Source organism: Sorex araneus, chromosome 4 (assembly GCF_027595985.1).
Source record: "Sorex araneus isolate mSorAra2 chromosome 4, mSorAra2.pri, whole genome shotgun sequence".
Lineage (NCBI taxonomy): Eukaryota > Metazoa > Chordata > Mammalia > Eulipotyphla > Soricidae > Sorex > Sorex araneus.
This window is the reverse complement of record NC_073305.1, coordinates 12074825-12102708: the sequence shown is the minus strand read 5'-3', so window position 1 is coordinate 12102708 and position 27884 is coordinate 12074825. Positions and strand designations below refer to the sequence as shown.

The 27884-nt window shown below is 68.2% G+C and overlaps 1 protein-coding gene across 2 annotated transcripts in view; it reads left to right on the top strand.

The window, feature by feature from the left end:
• PLXNA1 (plexin A1) overlaps positions 1-27620 on the top strand; it is a 37455-nt gene extending 9835 nt beyond the window's left edge. Inside the window, exons 4-32 of one of the 2 annotated variants that reach the window (XM_055135114.1) lie at positions 5220-5360; positions 5736-5836; positions 6105-6228; positions 6335-6488; positions 6615-6714; positions 7335-7449; positions 9412-9612; positions 10706-10802; positions 11744-11937; positions 12020-12171; positions 13065-13185; positions 13331-13467; positions 14364-14531; positions 14868-14961; positions 15101-15340; positions 15581-15724; positions 15875-16109; positions 18492-18634; positions 19558-19814; positions 20107-20173; positions 22186-22332; positions 22426-22585; positions 22997-23100; positions 23531-23627; positions 23867-24057; positions 24161-24330; positions 25736-25948; positions 26038-26188; positions 27482-27620. In XM_055135114.1, the coding sequence (XP_054991089.1) occupies positions 5220-5360; positions 5736-5836; positions 6105-6228; positions 6335-6488; positions 6615-6714; positions 7335-7449; positions 9412-9612; positions 10706-10802; positions 11744-11937; positions 12020-12171; positions 13065-13185; positions 13331-13467; positions 14364-14531; positions 14868-14961; positions 15101-15340; positions 15581-15724; positions 15875-16109; positions 18492-18634; positions 19558-19814; positions 20107-20173; positions 22186-22332; positions 22426-22585; positions 22997-23100; positions 23531-23627; positions 23867-24057; positions 24161-24330; positions 25736-25948; positions 26038-26188; positions 27482-27577 (4314 nt within the window). In that variant the 3' untranslated portion in view covers positions 27578-27620. Of the gene's footprint in view, positions 1-5219; positions 5361-5735; positions 5837-6104; positions 6229-6334; positions 6489-6614; positions 6715-7334; positions 7450-9411; positions 9613-10705; positions 10803-11743; positions 11938-12019; positions 12172-13064; positions 13186-13330; positions 13468-14363; positions 14532-14867; positions 14962-15100; positions 15341-15580; positions 15725-15874; positions 16110-18491; positions 18635-19509; positions 19815-20106; positions 20174-22185; positions 22333-22425; positions 22586-22996; positions 23101-23530; positions 23628-23866; positions 24058-24160; positions 24331-25735; positions 25949-26037; positions 26189-27481 lie in introns of both variants that reach the window. The other variant, XM_055135113.1, reaches the window with a different exon arrangement.
• The last annotated feature ends 264 nt before the right edge of the window (positions 27621-27884 follow it).

Genomic DNA, 27884 nt, shown 5'->3' with positions numbered 1-27884 from the left:
GACAGTCACACAGCAGCAGAGACCGATCCCAGGGCTCCTGGCCCAGGATGCAGCCCCCCACCCTCCCTCTTCCAGGGGTCTTTGGCGGAAAGAAGGGGCCCCGCCCCGGTGACGCCCCCATCCCCTCCAGGAGGAAGTCCCGATTCTGGGGCGGCGGGCCTTATGCCCGGGGGCCAGCCTTGGGGGTCTCCCGCCTGCCAGCGTCCCTCCCTCCCTTTGCGTTCTGGTTCCTGGGGACCCGGTTCTCCAGCCCTCTCGGCCTCCCCAAGCCGGGGCTCTCACCGAAGCTGGCGCGAGGGTGCGGGAGGCGCACGAGACCGGTTCACCCTGCGCCTCCCTGACCTGGGGGTTCTCAGCACCCCGCTCTGCGCGCATGCGCACGCAAGCACACGCATGCACGCCCGGCCCAGCCCCACTCCCGCTCCAGTCTGGCTCTGCGGGCAGCGCGTCCAGCCCCTCCATCGCCCCCTCCAGGGCGTGGTCCAGGCCTGGTCTCAGCGTGTGGGCACTGCCTTCTGCCCTCTGACCTGCTGGGCTCCGTCCCGGACCCCTGCACACCATTGGCGCCAGGCTGGCTCCGCCCCACGTTCCTCGGGCCCGGCCCTTCCCAGGCTTTACAAAGTGACTGGGGGCTCCAGGGACGCTGCTGGCCGTGGGCCAACCCCCGCGAGCGCTGTGTAAAGTTGCAGCCCATTAGCCTCGGGCCAGAGCGGCCCTAGATGCCTGCCTGCCACCTGCCCCCACCAGCAGCGCCGCCTGGACCCCCTCCCCCCGCTTCCCCGGGCACCCCAGGGCCCTGCGGGGCGTTCCCGGGGCGGCACCTGGGGGAGTCCCCAGCGCCAGCCCCAGTGGGTGGGGAGGTGCAGGTCCTGGCGCCTGCTCCGCTTACCCTCTCGCGCTCCCTCTCCACCACACCGAGCTGGGGACAGGCCCTGCCCAGAGCGGGGCGGCGACGCGGGGCTGCCCTGGGCCGTGCCAGCAGCACCGGGGCGTCTGCCTGAGCATCCGGTTTTTCTGGAGAATCTGGAAGCGTGCTTTTGTGTGGGACATCCCGATTGCTCCACGCTGGCAGCTCACTCACCGTTTTTAGAAAGCGCACGGCGGGCCAGCCCCGTGTGCTGCGGGGCAGCGGTCTGGGCTGGGACCCCTGGGGCGGCAGCAGGGGTGGGCCCTCTGCCCTCCCCGCCCCCGAACAGGGCAGGCAGGCGGGTTCCTGGTGTGAGATGCGATAGGCTCAGGCTCGTGTGCTGCTGGGGGGTGGGGCGGGAGTTTCCCGTAGGCGCCCCCGTCCCTCTGTTTCCCCTGCCACAGAGAAGCCCCCTCTGCCCACCCTGAGGGGGTCCTTGCCCCCCACTGCCCGGCTGCGTGTCGGAGGTCAGGGGCATGCGTGGGGACAGCGTGAGCTGAGCTGACTCTGCCAGGCATCCCTGGCCCCTCAGCTTCCTGTCGCAGCCCCTCCCTGGGCCACGGGGTCTCACTGCGCTGGGGAGGCCAGGCTGAACTCCAGTGGCCCCTGGCAAGGCCCCCACAGCCCAGCACCTGTGTGGCCCGTGTGCGGTGACTGGCGCTAAAGCATGCTGCACCCCGCCCCCGCCCCTGGGCAGCTGCTACCGCGAGCCCACGGGCTCCAGCCCTGCTCAGCCCCGGCCCCCTCTCCCCCTCCTCTGGGTGCTGGTAGCTGGACTCGCCCGGCTTCTCTGCCCTGCTGGGCCCGAGCATGCCTCCCGCTGCCCGGAGGTCGGCGGGGATGTCCATGCCTTGGACCCACTCATAGAGAAGGATGCCCGGGTGCCCGCAGGGCTAGAGCGGCTGCCCAGCCTTGGGCCAGCCCAGTGGGGCAGCCTCCTGGGGGGTGCGGGGGCACTTGCAAGGCAAAGTTTACTTCCCAAGAAGGGGGCGCCCATGGCACTGGGTTCCGGCTGGATGGGGGGCCCGGAGCAGCTGGGGGCAGGAGGTCTGCCAGGAGCGGGCGCTGGCCCCCAGCGTGAGGCGGAGCCGAGCGGGCTGAGGCCTCCAGAGGTCAGGCTGGGCCCCCGGGGAGGGCCAGGGCTGGCTCCGCTGGTCTTTGCGGGGACCCTGGTTTGCAGGGGATTGCTTCAGTCCTGAGGGCAGGTGAGCACTCGGGGTGGAGTGAGGCTGCTGGGGACTTTGCTGGGGCGGGGGGCTGCCGTGTCCCCTTCAGCAGGTGGCAAGTGTATGCCCAGCCCTGGAGGGGCTTCTCCCTGCAGCCCCCTCCCCCACACCCCACCAGCTTCCAGTCCTGCTCAGCCGTGGGGCTTGTCTGCCACCAATGAAGGCACGGAGGGTCCGAGTGGGCCCCTGCTTGGGCCGCTGTGCCCTGCATGTGTCTTGCACTGAGATGTGGTGGGAGGGAGGGCCCGGGGGGGCTCTGGTGCCACCACGCCGCAGGCCCTGTGCTCAGCACCCAGTCGCTGCCACCGGCAAGGTGCTGGTGCTTTTTCCGTTTGCAAGGGGAGGGTCTGGAGGGGGCTGGGCCTTGTCTCTTCCGAGTGTGTGTGGGGGGAGCAGGGATCGTCGGCGAGGGGAGGGGACTCCTGCCCCCGTGACCCTCCTCAGGCCCCTAGCTCCAGGGACAGACCCTGGTGTGGCCCCCGACCTGCGGGGAACGAGGGGCCGCCGCCTGGGGGGGCAGAGTGGGGCATGCGCCCCTCCCAGGTCGAGGCCGGGCGGGCAACCCCCCGCCTCCGGGCACAAGTGCGCGTGCCGGCCTTGGCGGTCAGCCCGGCTGCCCAGACAGCTTCCCCAGAGCCCCCACCGGCCCTCGCCGGAGAATGGGCTCTTTGTGGCCCTGGCTGGACAGACAGCTGACCTGGCCGACCCATCAGCTGCCTGCCCGGAGCAGTTGGCCAGGCCCTGTGCTGGGTGCAGGGGCGGCCGGCCGGCAGCTGGGGCTTCTGGCCCCCGAGGCCTGGGAGCGCCAACCTGGGGCCCCGGTGGTGCTCCTACAGGGTGACTCGGGTCCTGGCCTCTCTGGGGGGTGGCTGGCCATGCGGGGGCAGGGGGAGGCGGCCACTTGCGCTCTGCACCTTGCCTGCCCAGCACTGGTGCCCCGGGGCGGGGGGGAGGGAGGGGTCTCCAGGCCGGGCAGAGGCCAGGGACAGGCAGCGACCCAATCCCTCTGGGCCGGCCCTGGGTGAGTGTGCGGACTCTGCAGCTGCCCTCTGTGTCCAGGGCAGCTGGATGGTCCTGCCCGGCCTTGGGAGTGGAGGGCGGGTCCCTCTGCAGGTGAGCGGGGCTGGCTCTGCCGGCTGGGGCAGGGGGGCAGGGCTGGGGGGCTGCACGGGGAGGGGCTCCTGGGTGCGCCGCCAGCCGCACTGCCGTGGGGTGGCCACCCCTGGTGGGTGGCCTGGAGGGGACAGCTGTGGGCAGGGTTGGAGTCGGTCGGCACGCGCTTGGCCCTGAGTCCAGCTGCCTGGCCCCGTGCCGGCCCCTTGCGCCCCCCGCGCCCCGGGAGGCCCCGCCACGCGCCGTACCCCTCCCGGGGGGATCCCAGACTTCAGGTGCACCTGCTCGAGCCTCGCACCCTGGCACCTGCAGGCCCGCAGCAGGGGCCCCCAGCCCCCCGCCTGCCCAGTGCCCAGTCCGGCGGGCACCGCCTAGGCTCTGGGCTGTCTGCCTGCGCCCTGCAGCCCCCGTGTCCTCGGGGCTGGCTCGTGTGTTTGGGTGGACAGATGGGCTCCCGTTGCACGGACAGCTGGGCTGTATGTCCTCCGCCCCCTGCCCCCCCGCCGCGTCAGCTGTTGGGGGCACCTGTTGGGGGCGGCTGCCGCTGGCCAGGGCAGACATTCCGAGTCGGGGCCACGCCCCCAGGACCTCCGGGAGGAAGCCTGCCCGGCCCGGCCCCGGCCTTCTGTGAAACGTTTGGGATCCCTCAGCCCCCCATGCAGAGGGGTCAGGTGGGGGCGGGGTCCAGCTCCAGGAGCCCGCTGGGCCGACACGGGGGCAGCGCCCCCTGCAGGCTGCCATGAGGAGGGCTGGGTTTGGGGGTGGGAGAGCGCCCACCCTGTGCCAAGGGGCCGAGGAAGGCTGGGCCTGGGCCCCGTCCCCGCTGCTGCTCCCCTCTCCCCACCCCTCCGTGCTCCCTCCCTGGGGCCACAGGCCTGTGACTGGCCTTGGGCACCTGCTCACCAACCGGGCACTGCCCCTCCCCCCAGTAGCTGTGTCTGTTCAGGCTGGGAAACTGAGGCAGAGTGTGGGCCTTCCCTGCCCCTACTGCAGAGCTGGGCTGTGTGGGCCCAACACGACCCCCGTCCACACCCACCCCGTGTGGCTAGTAGGGGATGGCTCACGGACGGGCAGCTCTCCCTCCCCCGCCCCCCTTCCTCCCCCCCGCACCTCCCCGTCTCTCCCCCCACCCCGTTCCATGGGCCCGGCCTGCGGTTCCTGAGTGACTCCCGTCTGCTTTGACTTAAGCCACTGCCTGACGGGAGGCAGCTGAGCGGATGTGGGGGGGCCGTGGGCTCTCAGGAATGTGCCCGCCCCCTCCCGCAGCCGCAGCCTCTGGCCCAGAGACGCAGCGCCCCACCCTGGCGGCTGTCCTCGCCCCTTTGGAGCTGCGGGGGCCTGGGGTCTGGCCGGGCCCCCCAGCCGGCCGGGCGCCCCCAGTCCCGTGAGGGGGGGTGCTGGGGGCAGGGGGGAGGGGCGGGGAGGGCTGGATGGCCACGTGGGCACACGGGGGAGGCCGTGAGAATCGGGGTCGGTGCCCCGGGCCCCGGAGCCAGCCCCAGGAGCCCCATCTCTGGAAGCCCCCTGGGTGTCTCTGTTAATTAAATACGTTTGTTTGGTAAAAGCGACTAAAAATACTTGCAGCCTCGCGACTCGGAGAAGAGCTGGCTAATTACCGCCCCGTTTGCTGGGGATCTGGAATAGATTTCCGCACCGCCGCCACGCGGGCCCCCGCCCCTGCCACCTGGCCAGGGCGTGCCAGCCCCCCGGGTGCCCCCTGCTCCCTGCAGCCCCCTCGTGCACGCAAGTGCACGCACACTCCCCCTCTCCCAAGGGGCCCAGCCCAGCCTGGGGGCGGGGCGGGGGGCTGTGCTTCTGCAGCCCCCAGAGAGCCCCGCACCCGGGGCTGCTGCCTCTGTTGGTGGGTGGGTTCAGCCCTCCCTGGCTCCTCGGGCTGGGCTGGGGTCTTCCGCTTGCTCCTGTCGGGCGGTGACGGCGGCCTGCTGGGCCCCCCGGCCCCTGTGCCCCTGCAGATCCTGGTGGACCTGGCGAGCCCGGGCGGCCGGCCGGCCCTGGCCTACGAGAGCGTGGTGGCCCAGGAGGGCAGCCCCATCCTGCGCGACCTGGTGCTGAGCCCCGACCGCCAGTACCTCTACGCCATGACGGAGAAGCAGGTGGGGGCCGCGGGCGTGGGGGCGTGGCTGCGGGGGCCCCACCCTCCGTCCACACTGTCTGCAGGGCCCTGTTCCCGGCATATTCTCAAGAATCAGCGCAGGGGGGAGCCCCCAGGGCAAGGGTGAGCTGTAGGACTTGGGGGGCATGCGAGCCCCGAGCGCCAGGCTGTGGCCTCTGACCTCGGCCGGCCGCCCCCCTCCTGCAGGGGGCTGGGCTTGACCCCTTCCCTGCTCCCTTGGGGCCTCTTCCACCCCGCCGTGAACCTGGGGCTGAGGGTCAGGCCCCTGCAGGGAAGAGGCTGCGTGGGTGCAGGGAGAATGGGCCGGGGGGGCTCTGTGGCGGGGCCTGACGCCAAGCGCCCCCCTCCCCGCCAGGTGACCCGGGTGCCCGTGGAGAGCTGTGTGCAGTACACGTCCTGCGAGCGCTGTCTGGGCTCACGGGACCCCCACTGCGGCTGGTGTGTCCTGCACAGCATGTGAGTGCGCGTGACCGGCTCGGGGAGGGGGTCTCTGGGCCCCGGCTCCTCCTGGTCTCACCTGCACCGGCTGCTCTGGCTTCAGCTTGGCAGAGCCACGGCCGGCCCGGTTGCACCCCAGTAGAGATGGGGTACAGCGAGGCGGGTGGGTGTCTCCAGGTGCTGCCCGGGGCCGGCCACACCCCTGCCAGGCTGGAGCTGGGCGGGGGGTCCCGGGCCGGCGCCCCTGCTGCCCCCCTCCCCCGCCCACCGGCCACTGTGCCCGCAGCTGCTCCCGGCAGGACGCGTGTGAGCGGGCGGACGAGCCCCAGCGCTTTGCCTCGGACCTGCTGCAGTGCGTGCAGCTGAGCGTGCAGCCCCGCAACGTCTCGGTCACCATGTCCCAGGTCCCGGTGAGTATTCGGGCGGGGGGCGGGGGGCGGGGGGCAGGGCCGGGGCAGGGGGTCGGGCCGGGGGCGTCGGCAGCCGCTCACCCGCCCTCCCGCTGTGCCCCCCCAGCTGGTGCTGCAGGCCTGGAACGTGCCCGACCTCTCGGCCGGCGTCAACTGCTCCTTCGAGGACTTCACGGAGTCGGAGGGCGTGCTGGAGGGCGGGCAGGTCCACTGCCGCTCGCCCGCCGCCCGCGACGTGGCGCCCATCACGCGGGGCCAGGGTGAGCGCTGCCACGGGGCGCTGGTGTTGCGGGTGGGGGTGGGGCTGCCCTCGCCACCCTCGCTCCCCCGGGGGGCCGTCCTGCGGGGGCCCCCAGCGCCCTCAGCAGCCGTCGCTCCGTGCCCAGGTGCCCAGCGCGCGGTGAAGCTCTACCTGAAGTCCAAGGAGACGGGCAAGAAGTTCGCGTCTGTGGACTTTGTATTCTACAACTGCAGCGTCCACCAGGCGTGAGTGGGCGGCAGGGCGGGAGGGCGGGGCTGCGGGGACACAGGCCATGTGGCCCCCTGCTGCTCCGGGTGCCTCCGGGTCCCCGCGGCCCCTGGGGTTCTGCTGGCCAGGCCAGTTGGCCTGTGATGGTGGCGGCAGGGCAGGGGGAGCTGGTTGTGGGTTCCTGCTGGGCTGCAGGCCTGGGGCCCACGAGGGGCCCCTTGGCGAGTGGCGGCCTGGAAGGGTCTTGGGGGTGACGGGGCCCAGCTGGGCGAGGCTGTCTGGGGGCTGGGCTCCTGCCCACCCCGTCCCACGCCTTCACGGGGCTCCCCTGGGTGCTGTTGTAATGTGGGGGGGCTTCTTGGGTAGAAAGGTTCTCTGTCCCCTGGGAAACTGGCTGGCCGGGCACCGGCAGGTCCGTGGGTGGCGGGGGGTGCTGGAGAGAGAGGGGCATGAGCTGAGCCCAGGAGGGAGACCCCCCAGGCCCCCGCTCTGGCTGACCTCTGGGGAGAGGAGGAGCCAGGCTCCTGGTGGTGGCCCTTGCCTTTGCCCGGGCGCACGGGGGTCGTCCCAGGTGGGCTCCTGGCAGCGCCGGGGGCCTGGGCAGCAGCTGCAGCCCCTCACCCCGCTCTCCCCACAGCTGCCTGTCCTGTGTCAACGGCTCCTTCCCCTGCCACTGGTGCAAGTACCGTCACGTGTGCACACACAACGCCGCCGACTGTGCCTTCCTGGAGGGCCGTGTTAACGTGTCTGAGGTGCGGCCCCCGCGGGGCGTCCTCCGGGCTCTCCTGGGCTGGCCTGGGGCCTGCAGACCACAGGGAGACCACGGGAGGGGGCGGGGCAGGGCGGGCCGGCCCCCACCCCCCTGCAGGGCTTAGCACTGTGGCAGCAGGACCGAGCTCTTGGGGCAGGGCAGCTGCCCGGGGCCTGCTGGGCAGGGAAGGGTCAGGCAGGTGGACTTCGTGTGTCCAGCCCTGGGGTGCAGGATGGCGGGGGTCCCATGTCCGGTCCCAGGGTGCACTGGTGCCATGCTCCTTTCAAGTGGTCAGTCCGTTTGCTGGGAGGATAAAGGTGGGCGGGGTGCGGGGAGGGCTGCTCTGACCCCCCACACTCTCCCCAGACACCCCCACTGCCCCTTCCCCCCCCCAGAGCCTCGTGCCCTCCCCTGGCACGATGCCACACACGGCGGATGCAGGCAGAGTTGAGGGCCGGAGAGGGCAGCGTCTGGGGTGGGGCCAGCAGCCCTGGGGGACTTCCGAGGGGTGTCTTGGGGTGGGGGTGGCGGCAGGGTGCAGGCGTGGTGGGTGCCCCTGGATGCAGGGAGCTCAGTCTCGGGGAGCTGTGCAGGTCGGGGCCATGGGGGCCCCTGGGCATGGGCACTCCCCTCCCCAGCTCTCCTCTCCTCGGCACCCTCTGCCCATCTTTGGCCCCAGCTCCTGCTCTGGGGACCCCTCCTCACAGTACCGGCCCCCAGGTCTCGGGTCTCCTACCCCCACCACTCCTCCTGGCCCCCTTGTGCGGTGGGAGGGGCCCTGAGAACCCTGCATCTCCCCACCCCGCCCCTGTCCAGAGTGGAACCCCCTGAGGGCGCCGGGCGGGGGTGTCGAGCAGAACGGCCGGGCAGCCCCCCAGGACGGGCGACCTCATTGCCCGCCAGCCCGAAAGTTCTGTGCAGTGACGCGGGGTCTCTCGGGGTCCCCCCCCAACCGCACCCCGAGGTCTCTGCTGCTTGTCCTCTTCCTGGCCAGCACCAGCTCTGCTCCGTCTCGAGGTCCCGAGACAGACTGGGCTTGGGCGGCTGCCCATGTGCCCGTGTGTGTGTGTTTGTGTGTGTGTGTGTGTGTGTATGTGTGTGTGTGTGTGTGTGTGTGGCCGCAGCCCCCCGTGGTGCCACGCCTGCCCCGAGACCCCCACCCGTGGGGTCAGCAGAGCGGAGGGGGAGCCTGGGCTGCCGAGGGCGGGCTGCTGGGGTGCTCAGACCCTCGGGGTGCTCCCCAGGCGGACTCGGGACTCCATCCGACGGCCAGGGCACTGCGGCGGGGGGGGGGGGGGTGGACAGCCCTCGCACTGGGCCCCTCGCACTGGGCCCCCCATGACCCGGAGTGTGCCGGTGTGGGCGGCCCCTTCGCCCAGCTCGGCCCAGGGCACGGCAGCACCTGTCACGTCGGCTGCCCTGCCCCCCTCACCCCTGGCCCTGTGGGGACCGGCACCCCCCTGTGCGCAGTGGTCTTCCCGCCTGGCCCCCGGGGAGCTGGGGCCGGACCAGGGACTTTGCTGGCTGTTTTCAGCGCCTCTATTTAAAGCCTGGCTTGGTGGCGCTCCCGAGGGGCAGCTCCCGGCGCTGCCGCCAGCCGTGCCGCAAGGAAGGGGGGCGGTTGCATCAGTTATTGTTGCCGAATCTCGGGTCCCCGGGGCCCCCGGCTGTTTTTCTGCCGGGCTCTGGCTATTTTTACCTGCTCCCCGGGCCCCCAGCTGAGCACCCGTGGCCCCAGCGCCCCACTCTTGGCTGCTTCGGTCCCCCGGGCCTCTTCAGCTGTGGGCCAGATGAGTCCCTTTAGAGTAGAGGGGTCCTGGCGCGGCCGCAGCCTCTCCCCAGGGCCCACAGCCCGTTCCTGCACCCTCCATCTGCCCACCCGAGAAAGGGGTGTAGCGGGGCCGGGGCGCAGGGCCGTCGCCCACCCCCACCCAGCTCAGCACGGCCTCGTCCTCCGCCGCAGGACTGCCCGCAGATCCTGCCCTCCACGCAGATCTACGTGCCCGTGGGCGTGGTGAAGCCCATCACGCTGGCCGCCCGGAACCTGCCCCAGCCGCAGTCGGGCCAGCGCGGCTACGAGTGTCTGTTCCACATCCCGGGCGGCCCGGCCCGCGTGCCCGCCCTGCGCTTCAACAGCTCCAGTCTGCAGTGCCAGAACTCCTCGGTGAGTCCTCCCGGGGACGCCGGATCCTCCCGGGGCAGGCTGGGAGGGGCCAGGCCAGGGGACCTGGTGGCCGCCTGCTTGCCCGTGGCAGGGGGGAAGCCACATTAGGGGCCAAGTCCTCCCAGCGCCGTGGGCCAGGGCGGGGGACTCTGCAGGTGGCGGGGGCAGGAAGGCCAGGCTGGCCGGCCCCGTCCCACCCTCTCGCCTGCCTCAGCACTGGGACCACTAGTGGGCCTCGGTTTCTCCACATGTGGGGGGCAGGTGGAGGTGGGGGTGCAGCGGAATACCTGGGGTGCTTCCAGCCCCACTTTCCCAGAGACGGGCCTCAAGATTCGCACTCTGGCCTCTGCTGCAGATGGGGGTTCCCTGCTGACCCCTTTTGTGTCCCCTCTGGTGCTGGTGGTCTCCAGGTGCCCGGGAATGCCCTGCCCCCGTGCAGGGCCACCTCCTGCCCACTTCCGCCCACGTCCTCCGATCCCTTTCCCGGTGTGCCCCGCCCCCCGCCTCGCTCAGCCTCCCACCCTCCCCTCGCCCGCTGCAGGCCCTCATCTATCTTTCCTGTGCCTGTTTAAAGGGAAAAGGGAGTGTCAGGGAATTTGATAGGATCCAATTAAATTCCTGCAGATAAAATAATGATGAATTGCTCAGGGCTGCTGAAAGTGGGACAGGGCTGGAAGCGGGGCCCTGGGCTCTGCGGAGGGAGGGCTGAGCCCCCATCCAGCGTGGGGGCTGGGGCCTCACCTTCGAGTGCCTCCCGCCCGCTAGGGCCCTGAGCTGCACGGCAGGCCTGTGTGGACGTGGAGCCAGCCCGGCCTGGTGCCCCGAGCTCCCTGGGGTGCTTCTGCCGTGGCGCCGGGTTCCTCCTGCTGGGGTGGGGTCCCGGTGGGGGCACAGGAAGGAGCCGGGCCAGCGGGTGCGGGTCATGGTGGCAGAGGTCAGTGCCGCAGGCTGTCCAGCGCCCAGTGGGAAATGCCCAGTTCTGAGGGCCAGTCCCAGAGCCCGCCTCGCTCAGGGTGCTCCCAGAGCCTCCTCCCCGAGCCGTGGCCCCCAGCGCCTGGGCAGTGGCTGACCGCGGGGCTCTGCACGCCCACAGTACTCCTATGAGGGAAACGACATCAGCGACCTGCCCGTGAATCTCTCGGTGGTGTGGAACGGGAACTTCGTCATCGACAACCCGCAGAACATCCAAGGTCAGCTGGGTGGGCCGGGCTGGGGTGGGGGGCGGGTGGGGGTATTTATGGGTGGGGTATGTGTATATGTATGTATGGGGCTGTGGATGTACATGTGTGCATGTGTGTATGTGTATGTATGCATGCGTGTATGTGTGGGTATGTACATGGGTAAGTGTGTATGGATGTGTCTGTGCATATGTATGTGTGGGTGTGTATGTGTATGGATGTGTGTGCGCATATGGGGGTGTGGGTGTGTATGGGTGTTGTGTATGTGCATTTGGATATGTGTGTTCATGGGGGTATGTGGGCGGGTGTTTGGATGTGTGTGTGTGGATTTATGTGGTTGTGGGTGTGGGTATGTACATGGGTATGTGTGTTCATGGGGGGGTGTATGTATGTGTGTGTGTATGGATATGTGTGGGTGTGGGAATGTACATGGCTATGTGTGTGTATGGGTGTGTGTGCACATATGGGCGTATGGGTGTGTATGGGTGTGTGTGCATATGGGTGTGTGTGTAATGGGTGTGTGCATGCATGTGTGTATGATTGTGGTTATGTATGTACATGGGTATGTGTGTGCACATATGGGTGTGAGTGTGTATGGCTTTGTGTATGCATGTGTGTATGTGTGCATATAGTTATGTATGTTTAGGGTGTGTGTGCATATACATGGGTGTGCGTGTGTGTATGTGTGCATATGGGTGTGTGTTCAGGGTGCATGTGTGTGGTTGTCGATGTGTGGGTGTATACATGGGTATGTTTCTGTACACATGGGGGGGTGTACATGTGTGTATGTGTGTTTATTGGTGTGTGTATACGTGTGTGGTTCTGGGTGTGTACATGGGCGTGTGTGTGTACACATATGGGGAGGTGTTCGTGGGTGTGTGTGGGTGTGGTGAGGGGCACAGCAGCTGGTGCGGGTGTCTGACGAGGGTGGTGCTGACCGCCCTGCCCCGCAGCCCACCTCTACAAGTGCCCGGCCCTGCGGGAGAGCTGCGGGCTGTGCCTCAAGGCGGACCCGCGCTTCGAGTGTGGCTGGTGCGTGGCCGAGCGCCGCTGCTCCCTGCGGCCCCACTGCCCCATGGACCCACCCACCACCTGGATGCACGCGCGCCACGGCAGCAGCCGCTGCACGGACCCCAAGATCCTCAAGGTAGGCCGCCCCCGCCCCCGCCAGGCCCCCCACCCCCGGCCCGGAGCGCCTGGCCGTGGGGTCCCAGCCTCTGTCCCCGCAGCTGTCCCCCGAGACGGGCCCGAGGCAGGGAGGCACCCGGCTCACCATCACGGGCGAGAACCTGGGCCTGCGCTTCGAGGACGTGCGGCTGGGTGTGCGCGTGGGCAAGGTGCTGTGCAGCCCGCTGGAGAGCGAGTACATCAGCGCCGAGCAGTGAGTGGCCGCCTGCCGCGCGGGGTGCACACGGGGTGGGCCTGAGCGAGCACATGTGGGGTGCACACGGGGCCTGAGCGAGTGCATGCACGGTGGACACGGGGCGGGCCTGAGTGGACACATAAGGGGTGGACATGGGGGAGGGCCTGAGCGAGTGCATGCAGGGTGCACACGGGGCGGGCCTGAGCGAGCACATGTGGGGTGCACACGGGGCGGGCCTGAGCGAGCACATGCGGGGTGCACACGGGGTGGGCCTGAGCGAGCACATGTGGGGTGCACACGGGGCGGGCCTGAGCACATGTGGGGTGCACACGGGGCGGGCCTGAACGAGTGCATGCACGGTGGACACGGGCGGGCCTGAGTGAGCACATAAGGGGTGGACACGATATGGGCCTGAGCGAGTGCATGCGGGGGTGGACACGGAGGTGGGCCTGAGTGAGACATGCTAAGTGGGCGTGAAGGTGGGGTTGTGCGTAGGGAATGGCTGTGGGGGGGGGTGAGTGCGTGCAGATGGGCACAGGGCAGAGGTGGGTCTGTGAGGGACGGACACGAGGGTGGGAGTGTGAACAGGGTGGCCGTGGGAATGGGCTTGAGTGTGTGAGGGGTAGACAGGGCGGGCGTGAGTACGTGAGTGGTGGACACACGGGCAGGCTTGAGTGTGTGTGAGAGGGACACGGGGGGTCTGAGTGTGTGCCAGGCAGACACAGGGATGGTTGTAAGTGGGGGGTCAGACACAGGGATTGGCCGAGTGCGGCAGGAGGGTGGACACGGGGCCAGTGGACATGGGGGCGGGCATGAGCAGGCAGGCCCGGCAGAGGCAGCCTGACGGGGTGGCTGGGCACCTGGGCCGGGACCGTGCGTGCGCGTGCAGACCCTGGGCCGTGTCCCCGCAGGATCGTCTGCGAGATCGGGGACGCCAGCACGGTGCGGGCTCACGACGCCCTGGTGGAGGTGTGCGTGCGGGACTGCTCCCCGCACTACCGCGCGCTGTCGCCCAAGCGCTTCACCTTTGTGGTAAGCCCCCCGCCCTTCACTCCCCACGGGGTGCTGGCCCCGCCCCGCCCCGGACCCCCCTGTGCCCAGCCCCATGGGGGAGCGCAGGCCTGGGGACGGCTGGCCATGAGGCAGCCCTCCTGGGAACACCTTCTTTCTTCCGCAGACGCCAACCTTCTACCGCGTGAGCCCCGCTCGGGGACCTCTGTCAGGGGGCACCTGGATTGGCATCGAGGGCAGCCACCTGAACGCCGGCAGCGACGTGGCCGTGTCGGTCGGCGGCCGGCCCTGCTCCTTCTCCTGGTACGGGGGCCACACCGGAAGTGGGGGGGCCGGGCCGGGCCCCTCTCCTCCTGGTGGCACCCCTTCGGATGGCTGCGGGCCCGTCCTGTTGCCTGGGAAACGAAGGGGGTATGGAGAGCCCGGCTGGGGTGATCGCCATGGAAACCCCGGGGCGGCCAGGGTTCCCATGGACACCGCTACCTCCGGAGTGGGAGGGTGGGGCCCCGGGGCTGGGCGGGACCAGTCCCTGTGGAGGTGGGGGAATCCCCTGGCAACGTAACGAGAAGCATTTTCAGATTTTTCTGAGAAAGAAGAAAAGTCTTCGCAAAAGCCCGGGGCCTGAAGTGGATAATTTTAGATTAGGGATGATAATGGGCGGCCCTTTAAATATTTCCCTGCGGTAATTACCCGCTTTCAGACTCATCATTGGCGTTTGCGGGCTCTCGGGGCGCGCGGGTTCTGGCGGCAGGGATGGGGCTCAGGTGCTGCGGGACCGGCTGGCCGCTCACCACGGTCACTGGGGCCTCCCGTCTCCAGCCCCTCTCCCCACCCCATCTCCAGCTCTGTGCCTCCGGGCCAGGCCTGGGGACCCACAGTGTAGTGGACCCCAAATCCGCAGGTTCCGTGGAGGCAGGGGGAGGCCGGAAGCCTTGGGCAGGGGGCCCCTTGCTGATGCCCGGGGCCACCAGGCCAGGGTAGCTGGGCATGTGGGCAGGGCAGGGCCATGTGGAGGCCGGGGGCCAGGCTAGGGAGGGGGTGGGGTGCAGACAGGTGTCTGCCCCCCAGAGCTGCCGCCCTCCCCGAGGCCCCGCACCCTCCTTTCCCGGGTGGCTGGTGTGGTCCGCTGCCCTCCTGGCACCCTCCGCTGCCCTGGCGGTGGACACCGGGGGCCTGTCCTCACTGCCTCCTCCCCCCAGGAGGAACTCCCGGGAGATCCGCTGCCTGACGCCCCCGGGCCAGAGCCCTGGCAGTGCCTCCATCGTCATCAGCATCAACCGGGCGCAGCTCACCAACCCCGAGGTCAAGTACAACTACACCGAGGACCCCACCATCCTCAAGATCGACCCCGAGTGGAGCATCAACAGGTGGGTGTCCCCATGCGCCCTCCCCGGCCCCAGCCTGGCCCTGCTCCAGCATATCCCCGGCTCGGGTCTTCGCTGCCCCTGGCCGGTCCCCATGCCTGGCCTGTCCCTCTCTCTGTCCCTGGCCTGTCCCTGGTTTGTCTCTGGCCCTGGCCCTGAACCCTGGCCTGGCCCTGGCCTGGCCCTGGCTGTCTCTGTCCCTGGCCTGTCCCTGGCCTGTCCCATCCCCCATCTTGTTCCGCCACCTCGCGTGGGCACCCAGAGACCCCTTTCCCAGGGAGGCCGGGCGGGCTGGGGCAGAGCCCTACCCTGACCAGCTGCCCTCACCTCACGTCCTAGCGGAGGGACCCTCCTGACGGTCACAGGCACCAACCTGGCCACCGTGCGTGAACCCCGCATCCGGGCCAAGTACGGCGGCATCGAGAGGGAGAACGTGAGTCCTTACACCCCCCCCCGCTGCCCCCCACCGCGTGTGGCCCCGCGGGTGCCCTGGGATCCCTGGGCAGGAAGCCGGGTGGGGGCATGGGTCTGCGCCCGCTGCAGGCCTGACCTCGCCCGGGGCCTGCCCACAGAGCTGCCTGGTGTACAATGACACCACCATGGTCTGCCGTGCCCCGTCCGTGGACAACCCCGAGCGCAGCCCGCCTGAGCTGGGCGAGCGGCCCGACGAGCTGGGCTTCGTCATGGACGACGTGCGCGCCCTGCTGGCGCTCAACGGCTCCTCCTTCGTCTACTACCCCGACCCCGTGCTCGAGCCGCTCAGCCCCACCGGCCTCCTGGAGCTCAAGCCCAGCTCCCCGCTCATCCTCAAGGTGGGGGAGCGGGGTGGGGACAGGGCCTGGGTGGGCAGAAGCTGGATAGGGGCGGGGCCTGGCGGGAGCTGGACCAGGGGCGGGGCCTGGACGGGGGCGGGGCCTGAATGGGTGGGAGCTGGATGGGGCGGGGCCTGGCAGGGGCGGGGCCTGGTGGGAGCTGGACCTGGGGCGGGGCCTGGCGGGGGCGGAGTGCCCCGACTTTGTTCACCGGCCCCTTCTGCTTTCCCGCGCCCCTAGGGCCGGAACCTCCTGCCTCCTGCACCCGGCAACTCGAGGCTCAACTACACGGTGCTCATCGGCTCAACGCCCTGCGCGCTCACCGTGTCTGAGACGCAGCTGCTCTGCGAGTCGCCCAACCTCACAGGACAGCACAAGGTCACGGTGAGGCTCCCGCCCCGCCCGGGACCGCCCCTGCTGGGTGTTGGGGGGGGGGCAGGCAGGTACCGCGGGTACCCCAGGGGCACGGCGGTGGGCGGCCCTGGAGCCCGGTGTGAGCGGCCTGTAACCCCCCTCCCCCTACCCGTGTCCCAGGTGCGGGCCGGCGGCTTCGAGTTCTCGCCGGGGACCCTGCAGGTGTACTCGGACAGCCTGCTGACGCTGCCCGCCATCGTGGGCATCGGCGGCGGCGGCGGCCTGCTGCTGCTGGTCATCGTGGCCGTGCTCATCGCCTACAAGCGCAAGTCCCGAGACGCTGACCGCACGCTCAAGCGGCTGCAGCTGCAGATGGACAACCTGGAGTCGCGCGTGGCGCTGGAGTGCAAGGAAGGTGAGCGTGTGCTGGGCTGTGGGGGTGCAGGGGTGTGGGGATGCTGGAGTGCCAGGAAGCTTAGTGCATGCCCAGTTGCACAGACACAGGAGGGCGCAGGGGTGCAGGGATTTGAGGGTGCTGGGGCTCAGGGTTGTAGGGTGCAGGGCCAGGGGGGCACAGGGCAGGAACCAGGCATCGCTTTGGGGTGCAGCAAAAATGCAGGCTGTGGACTCAGGGAGCCCCCTGCACACTGGGCTTACCTATCAGACCCTGGCTGGTGCCTCAGTTTCTCCCCTAGAGCATGAGTGCAGACGGCCTGTGCAGGTGGACCGTGCGTGGGGGTCCCGGCTCCATGGCATAAGCCCACACAGACCTCGCCCGACTGGCCGCTACCCGAGCCTGCTCTCTGGAAGGCCTTGATGCGGCTGGAGGCTGTGGTGGGGGGCAGCACCCAGGGGCCCCAGCCTTGGGGTTAGCACACACGCACCCCACAACTGACCAGGCCCCCCCTCTGCGGCGCTCTTCTGGTCTCTTTCCCCGGGGTGAGGAAATGGCCACAAAAGAGGACGCTCTCCGCTTCCTGCTGGACCCACACCTGGTCACTTGCCCCATGACCCTGAAGCCCCCGATTGGGGAGGGGGGCCTGTAAATAGCAGAGCGGGCTGGACGGGGGTTGGACGGTCCAGGAGGCGGCCCAGGCTGGAGCGGGCGGTCCCCAGGAACCACTCACTGTGTGTGTGAGACGTGTCAGGGGGAGTGCCTGGCACGGGGTGGGAGTCGACTGCGGAGCAGGGGGAGGCCTGGGCGAGTGGTCCTGCCCAGCTGGAGAGCTCACGCAGACCCCGTGCAGCCCCATTCTGGGGTCCCGGGTGCTCCCAGCCACCGACCTGCTGGAGGTTTGCTGACCAGTGGTCAGCCTTGACTGGAAGCGTTTCGCGGGTGTTAACCGGAGTGTTTTGCGGGTGTTAGCCAACAGGCTGGTAGTGGGGAGGCAGCTACGCGAGTCTCTGCTCTGGGTGTGGTGGTGGGCCTGGGGAGGGACGGGAACCCCCACGCTGCTACCGCCAAGGGCTGTGTGCTCCTGGGGGCTGGGGCCCGCTTGTCGCCCTCCCAGGAGCAGGCCATCCCCGAGTGTGGGCGGGGACGTGGTGGGGGGAATGCACGGTCGTCCCCGAGGCTGGCAGGAGCGGCGCCACGATGCGCCAGCAGGTCTCTGGGCCCCAGTGCCAGCCAGGTGGAGATAAGCAGACGCCTGGCAGCCGTGCCCGGTAGATGAAGGGCCCGCACTTAATTAAACCTGCCAGCCGCGACCCCGCCCCCCGCCCCCCAGACTGCCCACATCTCTGGCTCTCTGGCTCCGGATCAGATAGTGCAGTCCACAGCTGCAGGGCCAACACCTCACGGCTCCGGAATGTTCTGCCAGGGCCTGCCCCTGCCCCGTCTGCCTCTGTTTCTCTAAGAGACTGAGCCAGAGTGAGCAGGTGACGCAGAACAGCTGCAGCTTGGAGGTGGTTCAGGGGCTCTGGGAGAGCCAGGCCACCGCCCGCCCTGCCCAGGTGACCAAGCCCGGGGCCCTCAGAGAGCACCTGGACTCCAGTTGCCAGGGACATGTCACGAGGTGCTTCTCAGCTTCAAAAAAAAAAATTTTTTTTTTAATACACTTTCAGCTTTTTAAAAAAATTTTATTGGAAGCCTCGTGATTGATAGCACTGTGGATGATAGGGTTTCGGGCAGACAGGTCCCACAGCCCGACTCCACCTGTCACCTCTCTCTGCGTCTGGAACTCCACCCAGGCCTGTGTCTGCCCCCCCACCTCAGCGTTGCCCCCCACCGCGGGAGGCTCCTGCGTACCGTCTTGTCTTCTGCCTTGGGATGTCTGTTCTCCCCTGCTCTCTGTCATGCCGTAGTTATGAAGCATCCTTCTTTGTCTGTCCCTCTCCTGACGCCACGCAGCCTGATGCTCCCCAGGTCCGTCCCTGGAGCAGCGGATGGTGTGGTTCCCCTTTCCTTACAGCCGAGTCGTATTCCATTGTGCGCACGAGCATCCCATGGCCCCTTTGTCCGGTGCTGTGTTCTCGGGCACTGGGTTTGTGGCTATTGTGGGCGGTGCCGCAGTGCAGAATGCTGCTGAGACGCACTTACCAGTTAGTTTTTATGAGTATTCATGTTACTTTTCTGAAGAGAGTGAACCAGTGGGCGTTCCCAGTAGCCGTGGCTAAGGGTCCCGTCCCTGCCATGTGTCCCTGCTCTGTCTGGCGGGTCCCCTGGCTTTCATTTGCGTCTCCCTGACGATCCCTTCGGGAGGGTGGGCTGTGTCCACGGCTCAGCCGTCCAGGGCGGCCCCAGGCATGGATGAGGGCCCTCGCAGGCAGCCTGTCCTCACCCCACATCTGCCTGCAGCCTTCGCCGAGCTGCAGACGGACATCCACGAGCTGACCAATGACCTGGACGGCGCGGGCATCCCGTTCCTCGACTATCGGACATACGCCATGCGGGTGCTCTTCCCTGGGATCGAGGACCACCCGGTGCTCAAGGAGATGGAGGTGGGCGCTCAGCTGGGGAGGGCCCAGGAGGGCGGGGGGCTGTCGGGGTCTCCCCCGGGGATTATCCCAGGGACTCCCCTCAATCTTGCTGGGCCCTGCGGGTCTTGGTGCCACCCACAGCCCCCGTGGCCCGACAAGGGGCGTGCGTGCTGTGGTGTGCGGGTGCCCAGGTTTGGGTTACCGAAGCGGCCCCTGGAGGCCTTGGCACAGGCCCTTGGGGATGAGGGACCCCCAGGACCTCTTAAAATGCTTGCAGCAGGTCACTGGTGGGTCCCCTGCACAGTCGGGGTCATGGCACGGCACCTCTGGCCGGGGTGGTGCCATCACTACACATGTCAGGTTTTGGGGGTCCTGTTTCCCTGATGTGACCATCGGGGGACCTTCCCTCTGAAGGAACAGAACGGGGCGGGCCCTAGGTCCTGCCAGGGTTCCCAAATCCGCCACTCTGTGCGGGGCCTGGGCCTGGGCAGCTCCTGCCTTGGTATGGGTGAGAGGGCAGGGTTCCGGGACCAGCCGTGCCTGTGCCCCCGTGTCCCTCTCTGCACTGAACCAGCCTCCTTCCCTCTCTGGGTTTCCACGTCCTCCCTGTGAATCGGGGGAGGGGGGAGGGGCGGGCTGGTCTGCACTGGCCATTGAGGTGAGGCCGCCCGGGGCCTGGCAGGTGGGCATGGAGTCGGGTTTCCTCTCGCTGCCTGAGACAGGCCTGGAGGGGGCTGGGCATGGGGGGAGGCCCGAGGCCCGCCCTGGGCACTCCCCCCAGGCCTCCCCGTGTCTGCCGGGCTGCGGGGCTGCGTCTACCCTTGAGGGACGTTGTCGGGGACGCGGAGCCGCTGCCCCCCCCGGCCAGCGGCCATCCTCCTGCCTCTCTCCCCCAGGGCCGGCGGCCCCTGCGGCGTTCTGAGCAGGCCCGTGTCCCCCGCCAGGTGCAGGCCAATGTGGAGAAGTCGCTGACGCTCTTCGGGCAGCTGCTGACCAAGAAGCACTTCCTGCTGACCTTCATCCGCACGCTGGAGGGCCAGCGCAGCTTCTCCATGCGCGACCGCGGCAACGTGGCCTCGCTCATCATGACGGCGCTGCAGGGCGAGATGGAGTACGCCACGGGCGTGCTCAAGCAGCTGCTGTCCGACCTCATCGAGAAGAACCTGGAGAGCAAGAACCACCCCAAGCTGCTGCTGCGCCGGTGAGGGGCCGGGCAGGGGGCGGTCACCCGGCTCGGGGGAGGCCGGCGGGCTGTCCGGCCAGGCCCCGCTGCAGCCCCTGCCCCGGGGCTGTTGCCAGAGACCAGGAGTGGGGACCCCGGTGTATCTGCCGCATCTCCCCACCTCCACCCCCCCGTGGGCCGGGGCCGTCATGCTCAGAACCAAGGTGGGGTCTCTGTGGCCCTCAGCCCACCGGGGAGGCCTGGCTGGGGGCATCAGCATGGGGTGCTCCTGGGGACGGTGTTGTGACCGCCTGCCCTCTGCTCTCTCCAGGACCGAGTCGGTGGCCGAGAAGATGCTGACCAACTGGTTCACTTTCCTCCTGTACAAATTCCTCAAGGTAGGACGGCCGGGCGGGCAGCTGGGGCTGTGGGTGCCGTGGGGTCTTCCCGCTGCAGAACCCCGGTGGTCTGGCTCCCGCCTGTCTGCTCCCCGCCTGCCCAGCACTGAAGGGCCATCTGCCACCCCCTCCGCCCCCCCCCCCCCCGCCCCTGGTGGCTTTGGAAGAGCTGTCGGTGACAGTGCCCTCCTCTGCCCTGTCTGCCCGGTGGGCACAGCACAGCCGCCCCGCCACACACCTGGACACACCTGCCCCTTCCCCTGGCCGGCGGTCGGGGGCATCTTGCTGGCGTCTCTCTCTTGGCTTGAGCGTTCGAGTGACCACTTTGGTTTCTCTTCAGAGTAGCTCACTTTATCCTTTACCTGTCCCGGGGGCAGAGAGCACCGGACTCCCCTTGTCTGGGCTGGGATCCCCATGGGCCCTCCCTCCTTTTGTGGCCCTGAGACATGGTTGGCAGCTCTCTGGCCGGCCATGCATCCGTCCATCCACCTGTGTTTGGCACGAGGTGGGCTGTCGCTTGAGTTTCCCCTCCACCCACTGGAGAAGCAAAAATAAGCCCCAAGGTTATTTTTCAAACCTTGCGTTTCCTTCCTGCTTGAAATGTGCATCACGCCCCTGGGCAGTTTCTGCGCATTGTCTGTTGTCTTTTTTCGGCTTTCTTGGGTGCCACCCCTGATGGTGCTTGGCCCTGCGGGGCTCGGGGGTCACCCTGGCAGTGCTGGGGGTAAAGCCCAGAGCCTCGCTTGCTGGGCGTGGAGGCGTGGAGGCGTCTCTCGGACCCTGCACAGGACCATCGCGCTGAAACACTTGGCCAGTGGGGGCCGGAGCCATAGGACAGTGGGGAGGGCGCTGGCCCTGCCCGCGGCAGTCCCAGGTTCTATCACGGCATCCCCTACGGTCCCCCAAGTGTCACCAGGAGTGATTCCTGAGCACGGGCCAGAATTAACCCCAAGCATCGTTGGGTGTAACAAAAGAAGAGAAAGAAAAGAAACACTGGCTGCACCTGTGCCTTGGGGTGTCCCCAGCCTTCCTTTCCCTCCCGCCTTGGGGTCCCCATCCCTGGTCCTGCTCAGTCCCTCTGGGCAGACCGCTGGGAGCCTCCATGGGGGGCTGCTGGCTGGTCTGAGGGCCCCTGGCACACACCACCCCAGCTTTCCTGAGGGCCGGATGCTTTGGGGGCGGGGCCACGGCCTCTGCACTCTCTAGCCGTGGCCGCTCGCCCCACACCCCGACAGACCCTCAGAGATGCCCTTTCCCCACTGTGCGTCTCACCCCCCAGCTCTTCTTCCAAGCGCATTTGCGGGAAGAGCAGCAGCTGTTCCTGGCCCCGCGCCCCCATCGCACCCCCCTTCTCTCCTCTTCCTTCTGGCTGGCTTAGCCAGGCCCCAAGCGCAGATGACACGTGATTCCCAGGGGGGTCGGAGGGCAGGTCCATGGGCTCCGGGGCCACTCCTCAGCCAGTGCTCTGGTCAGCGCCGACACCAGTGAGGGCCCTGGAGCTGCTGTGTCGGGGACAGGAGGCAGGCGGCCAGTGGGCGGCCATTGAGGTCCATATCCCCCTCCCACGGCCTGCAGGCAGGAGGGGCCCAGCCGGCTCTGCGCCCACGTTCTTTGCCGCAGTCCGCCCCCACCCCCCGCCAGCTGCTCTGGTCCCAGCCATGGCCCTCGTGCTCTGGGGACATGCCGCGAGCAGCCGGCCGTGCTCTGGCCTCCCATGCCATGGGGACTGGGGACCACTAGCCAGCGTCCAGGAGGGGTCAGAGCGTCATGGAGGCCAGAGAGCTACAGGGTGCCGGCATCGAGCCGCCTTGGGAGGGCCGCCCGGGGAAGACCCGGAGTCTGCCTGTTGGAACACCACGGCAAGGCCGGCTCGTGCGCTCGGCCCTTGGTGCTCAGCTGCCCGGGGGCTCTGTCACTGCCGCTGCGCCTTCCCTGGCTCTGTCTTTGTGGGTCCTGGAACTGGAGGGTGGCAGGGGCCGGGGAGGGCCGCAGCCTGACGCCCGCCCCCGCAGGAGTGCGCCGGGGAGCCGCTCTTCATGCTGTACTGCGCCATCAAGCAGCAGATGGAGAAGGGCCCCATCGACGCCATCACGGGCGAGGCGCGCTACTCCCTCAGCGAGGACAAGCTCATCCGGCAGCAGATCGACTACAAGACGCTGGTGAGCGGGCACGCCCGCCTGCCCCCAGGCCCCCCCCACAGGTGCGGCGGGTGCCCCGCCCCACCCCCCACTCGCTGCCCTCCCTCCCCGCAGACCCTGAACTGCGTGAACCCCGAGAACGAGAACGCCCCCGAGGTGCCCGTGAAGGGGCTGAACTGCGACACGGTGACGCAGGTCAAGGAGAAGCTGCTGGACGCGGTGTACAAGGGCGTCCCCTACTCGCAGCGGCCCAAGGCGGGGGACATGGACCTGGGTGAGCGGGGCGCTCCCGAGGGACCCCCGAAAGGCGGGGGTGCAGGGGTGCCTGGGGAGGAGAGAGCTCCGATGGGGCAGGGGTTGCAGGGAGGAGTGTGGGGGCTGCTGCCTGTGGGGTGAACTGTGAGTTCAGGAGGTTGGGGTACCCGCCGAGGGGGGTGGACCAAGGAGCCAGGACAGGAGGGGGTGGCACCGGTCTGTCTCCCCAGGAGGGGCTGGAGCAGGCCAAGGCAGGCTGCAGGGGCAGCAGGACCTGCCACTCAACGCCCTTCCCCATGGGTGCTCCCGGGTTCCCGGTTTCTGGGGCCATTGTCCACCGTCCACCCCCGCCACCCACTGCATGGACAGTGGGGCATCCCAGAAGCGGGGACAGCCTTCTGGCCGCAACCCTCACTCCCCTTCCCTACAGAGTGGCGCCAGGGCCGCATGGCCCGCATCATCCTGCAGGACGAGGATGTCACCACCAAGATAGACAACGACTGGAAGCGGCTGAACACGCTGGCGCATTACCAGGTCGGTACCCGCCTGGTCCTGCTGGGACCCGCCCCTTTGCCCGCCCCTGCAGCTGGGGACACGCCCCTTTGCCCGCCCCTGCAGCTGGGGACACGCCCCTTTGCCCACCCCTGCAGCTGGAGACACGCCCCTTTTCCTGCCTCTGCTGCCTGGGACACGCCCCTTTGCCCAACCCTGTAGCTGGAGACACGCCCCTTTGCCCACCCCTGCAGCCGGGGACATGCCCCTTTGCCTACCCCTCACTGTCTAGATCTACCCCTTTCTGCTGGGGACTCACCTCCCGCTGCCGGGTGCCCCACACACCTGCCCCCAGCCAGGGGACAGCCGGGTAGAAACCACCTCGCAGTGGTGGTCGGAGACTGTCCCGAGTCAGACTAGCTGGGGCTCCACATACCCCAACAGTCGCGTCTCTCTCCTGACCCCCTCCCAGGTGACGGATGGCTCATCGGTGGCACTGGTGCCCAAGCAGACGTCTGCCTACAACATCTCCAACTCCTCCACCTTCACCAAGTCCCTCAGCAGATACGGTGAGGACAGGGCAGGTCACAGCCTGGGTGGGGCCCTCCCCTGGCCGTGCGGGCACCTGGTGTCAGCCCGTGCCGTGTCCCGCGTCACTGTCCCTGAGGAGCTGTGGGGGGTGGGCAGGCAGGTGAGGAGGCCGTGTTTGGGGGGCCATGGGAGCCGGGCGTGGAGGCCGTGTTTGGAGGACAGTGGGGGGTTGTGGGCGCCGTGTTGGGGCCGCTGCTGAAGGACTGTCCCGCCGCAGAGAGCATGCTGCGCACGGCCAGCAGCCCGGACAGCCTGCGCTCCCGCACGCCCATGATCACACCCGACCTGGAGAGCGGCACCAAGCTCTGGCACCTGGTGAAGAACCACGACCACCTGGACCAGCGGGAGGGCGACCGCGGCAGCAAGATGGTCTCGGAGATCTACCTGACACGGCTGCTGGCCACCAAGGTGGGCTGGGGCCTGGGGAGGCGGCAGCGGGTGCCCGGGGGGGCCCCCCCGGAGGTCAGGGTGCCGTGTGGGGCCCTGGAGCTGTGTCGGTGCCCACCCGCAGGGCACGCTGCAGAAGTTCGTGGACGACCTGTTCGAGACCATCTTCAGCACGGCGCACCGGGGCTCGGCCCTGCCGCTGGCCATCAAGTACATGTTTGATTTCCTGGATGAGCAGGCGGACCAGCACCAGATCCACGACGCAGACGTGCGGCACACCTGGAAAAGCAACTGGTGCCCGTGGGGCTGGGGGAGGGCGGGGACGGGCCCTGCTCCCAGGTGGCCTAGTGGCCCCACTGAGGCCACCTTCCTGACCCACCCAGCCAGAGAGTGTGCACGTGTTCTGCCCTGGGCAGTGGGAGCTGGGCGTGTGTGTTCACTCGGGGAATGCAGTCCATCCATGCCTCTGTGTGTGTGTGTGTGTGTGTGTGTGTGTGTGTGTGCACGCATATGTGTGCGGAGTGTGCAGTCCATGTGTGTGTGCGTGCAGGGAGTGCGGTCCATCCATGCCTGTGTGTGTGTGCACGCGTATGTGTATGGGGAGTGCAGTCCGTCTGCGTGCATGTGTGTGTGTGTGTTTGTGTGCAGGGAGTGCAGTCCATCCATGCGTGTGTGTTTGTGTATGTGTGAGGAGTGCTGTCCATCCATGTATGTCCCCGGATATGTGTGTGTCAGGTTGTATGTTCACCTGAGTGTGTGTGTGTGTGTGCATGTGTTCACTCTTGAGTGTGTATGTCCCAGGGTGCGGGTTCACCCACAAGCGTGTGTGCTGTGTCTTGGGCAGACGGGCTCGGCAGGCCTGTGGGCCCGGGTTTTTGATGAGTATCAGACTCATGGCCACGCCTGTGCCAGCCAGTGGGAGCCATACGGGTGGGGGCCATGGCAGGTGCTCTGGGACCCAGCACTTTGCCCCCCGGGTCACAACCACTGGTGTGTCTCCCTGGGGTCAGTGTTGGGGGTGTGGGGTGGGAGTTCCCAGAGCAGCTCTGCTCCTGCCCTGCCGCCTGCCCGCCACTTGCTGCCCGGCACTCTGGCCTCTGTGCTTCTCACCCCGGGCTGCAGGCTCGAGCCCCAGACCTCGGACCAAGAGGGGCCCCCCATGGCCTGGGGCAGTGGGGGGGGGATGTAATCCATGTGTGCAGTGACAGAAGGTTCTAGATCTCTGCCGTCCAGTCAGATGGCCCCATCTACGTGCAGGGCCACTGGGCATTTCACACGTGGCTGAAACCCTGAAGGACCTGCATTTTCTGCTTCCCTGAGTTTTACTTGGTTTGCACAGCTCGTGGGCAGCGGGACCCAGGGGAGGCCTTTGGGGCCCAGCCCCACCGTTCCCCGTCACGGCCTTGCCGTCACGGCCCGTGTGGGCGGAGCGGGAGAGCACTGAGGCCCCTGCATGGGGTCCTGCTCACGTCTCACCTGTGTGCGCCCAGCCTCTGCCTGTGTGACCATAGGGAGGGTCTGCCCACCAGTCCGTGGCTGCAAGGACACGGTCTTTCCTCAGAATCCCCTCTGGGCCTCAGTTTCCTCGTCTGCATGGGAGTGAGCAACTGGTCCACCCTTGCTGGTGCTCTCAGGAAGCAGTGCCAGGGCCCTGAGTGACCTGCCCCAGACTGACTCCCACCCCCCCACCCCCCACCAGCCTGCCCCTGCGCTTCTGGGTGAACGTGATCAAGAACCCCCAGTTCGTGTTCGACATCCACAAGAGCAGCATCACGGACGCCTGCCTGTCAGTGGTGGCACAGACCTTCATGGACTCCTGCTCCACGTCCGAGCACAAGCTGGGCAAAGACTCGCCCTCCAACAAGCTGCTCTACGCCAAGGACATCCCCAACTACAAGAGCTGGGTGGAGAGGTGGGCGGCCCGGCCCAGGCGGGTGGAGGGGCAGGCAGACAGGCAGAGGGCCCAGCTCATGGCCCCGCTCACTGCTCCCCCCGGTTCAGGTACTACGCCGACATCACCAAGATGCCTGCCATCAGCGACCAGGACATGAGCGCATACCTGGCCGAGCAGTCGCGGCTGCACCTGAGCCAGTTTAACAGCATGAGCGCCTTGCACGAGATCTACTCCTACATCACCAAGTACAAGGACGAGGTAAGCAGTGCCCGACTCAACTGTACAGCAAGCCCATTGCTGCCCTCTCCTGCCTGACCCCACCAGCTCAGCCCCGCCCACTGAACCCTAGCCCCGCCCACCCCTGCTCAGCCCCGCCCACTGCAGCCTATTCTAGCCCCGCCCACTGCTGCCTAGCCCTACCCAGCCCCCCTTCCCTATCCGAAGCTCAGGCACCCTCTGTTCTGGCCATTAAGTGGCCAGAGCATTATATATATTTTTTCTTTTTTTCTGGTTTTTGGGTCACACCCGGCGATGCACAGGGGTTATTCCTGGCTCATGCACTCAAAAATTGCACCTGTTGGTGCTCTGGGGACCATATGGGATGCTGGGAATTGAACCCGGGTTGGCCGCGTGCAAGGCAAACGCCCTACCTGCTGTGCTATTGCTCTAGCCCCCAGAGCGTTAAAATTTTTATTTATCTCTTTCCGTTTGGGGGCCATGTCCGGCAGTGCTCAGGGCTTACTCTTGGCTCTGGGCTCCAGGATCACCCCTGGCTGGCGCCGGGGACCACACCTAGTGCTGGGGAGTGAACCCCGGATGGCCGTGTGCAAGGCAAAGGCCTTTCCTGTTGTACTGCTGCTCCGGCCCCGGGGCGCCTCCTGGGGCAGGGGAGTCCTGCTGGGTCAGCTTGCCGAGGCTGACCAGCTGGCCAGGGAAGGTGCCTCCTGTCTGCCTGGTCTCAGGGGGCCCTGCTCAGGTTCAGCTTCTTTTCTGCCGACTCAGAAGGGAGACGATGGAGGTGCCCGTGCTCTGAGACATCCAAGGAGACCCTGCTGGCTGGCGGGCGCCTGGCCGGACAGCTGGGCTCACGGGCGGGAGCGCCTGTGGGGTTCCTCCCTGAGAGGTGTCTGGGCACGGAGGAGGGGCCTGGGGCAAGGCACCATCACTGGGGTCGCGGGCCTGAGGGGGGCCTGGCAGAGCGGGGGTGGCCCGAGTGAGAGCGAGGGGCCGGGACCCGCCATCCTCCTGCTGTGAGGTCTCGAGGGATGGGGGGGACTGTGATTAGGTTGGAGGGAGGGGAGGCCCGGCTCGGGGGCTGAGGGGGCTCTGGGCACACTGAGACTCGGAGGGGCGGCCTGGAGGCCAGTCCTGGGCAGGCCCCAGGGCCGAGGCGGATGGGCCTGAGTTCTGGTGTCCCCGGGGGGTCGGCACTAGAGTATTAGAGCTTCGGGGACTCGGGGCGCTGAGGGCTGAGTGAGGGGCACCGAGGGAGCCATGTCGGGGCCTGGCTGTGCCCCCCCCCCCCCCGACACGGCCCACCCTGTCTCGCAGATCCTGACGGCCCTGGAGAAGGACGAGCAGGCGCGGCGGCAGCGGCTCCGCAGCAAGCTGGAGCAGGTGGTGGACACCATGGCCCTGAGCAGCTGAGCCAGCGGCGTGACTGCCCCGCAGAGACCAGCGAGGGCCCAGGGTGGCCTCTGTCGCCTGGAGCTGTGCCCTGGGGCTGCCCCCTGCCGCCCCGCGAGGTGCCCTGTTCTCTCAGGTGCCGCTGACCGGCCGCCGAGGTGTCCTCCCTGCCCGGAGCTGCTCACAGCGGGCCAAGGGAGCCCGGGCGTGCCGGGGCCTTTGAGGGAGAATGGGGTGACCGCGGAGGGACTCTGCAGGAAGGCCGGAGCCCTCGGGGAGGGAGGCCAGGAGGACCAGGACAAAGGGCTGGGAGGGGGCCTGCAGGCGC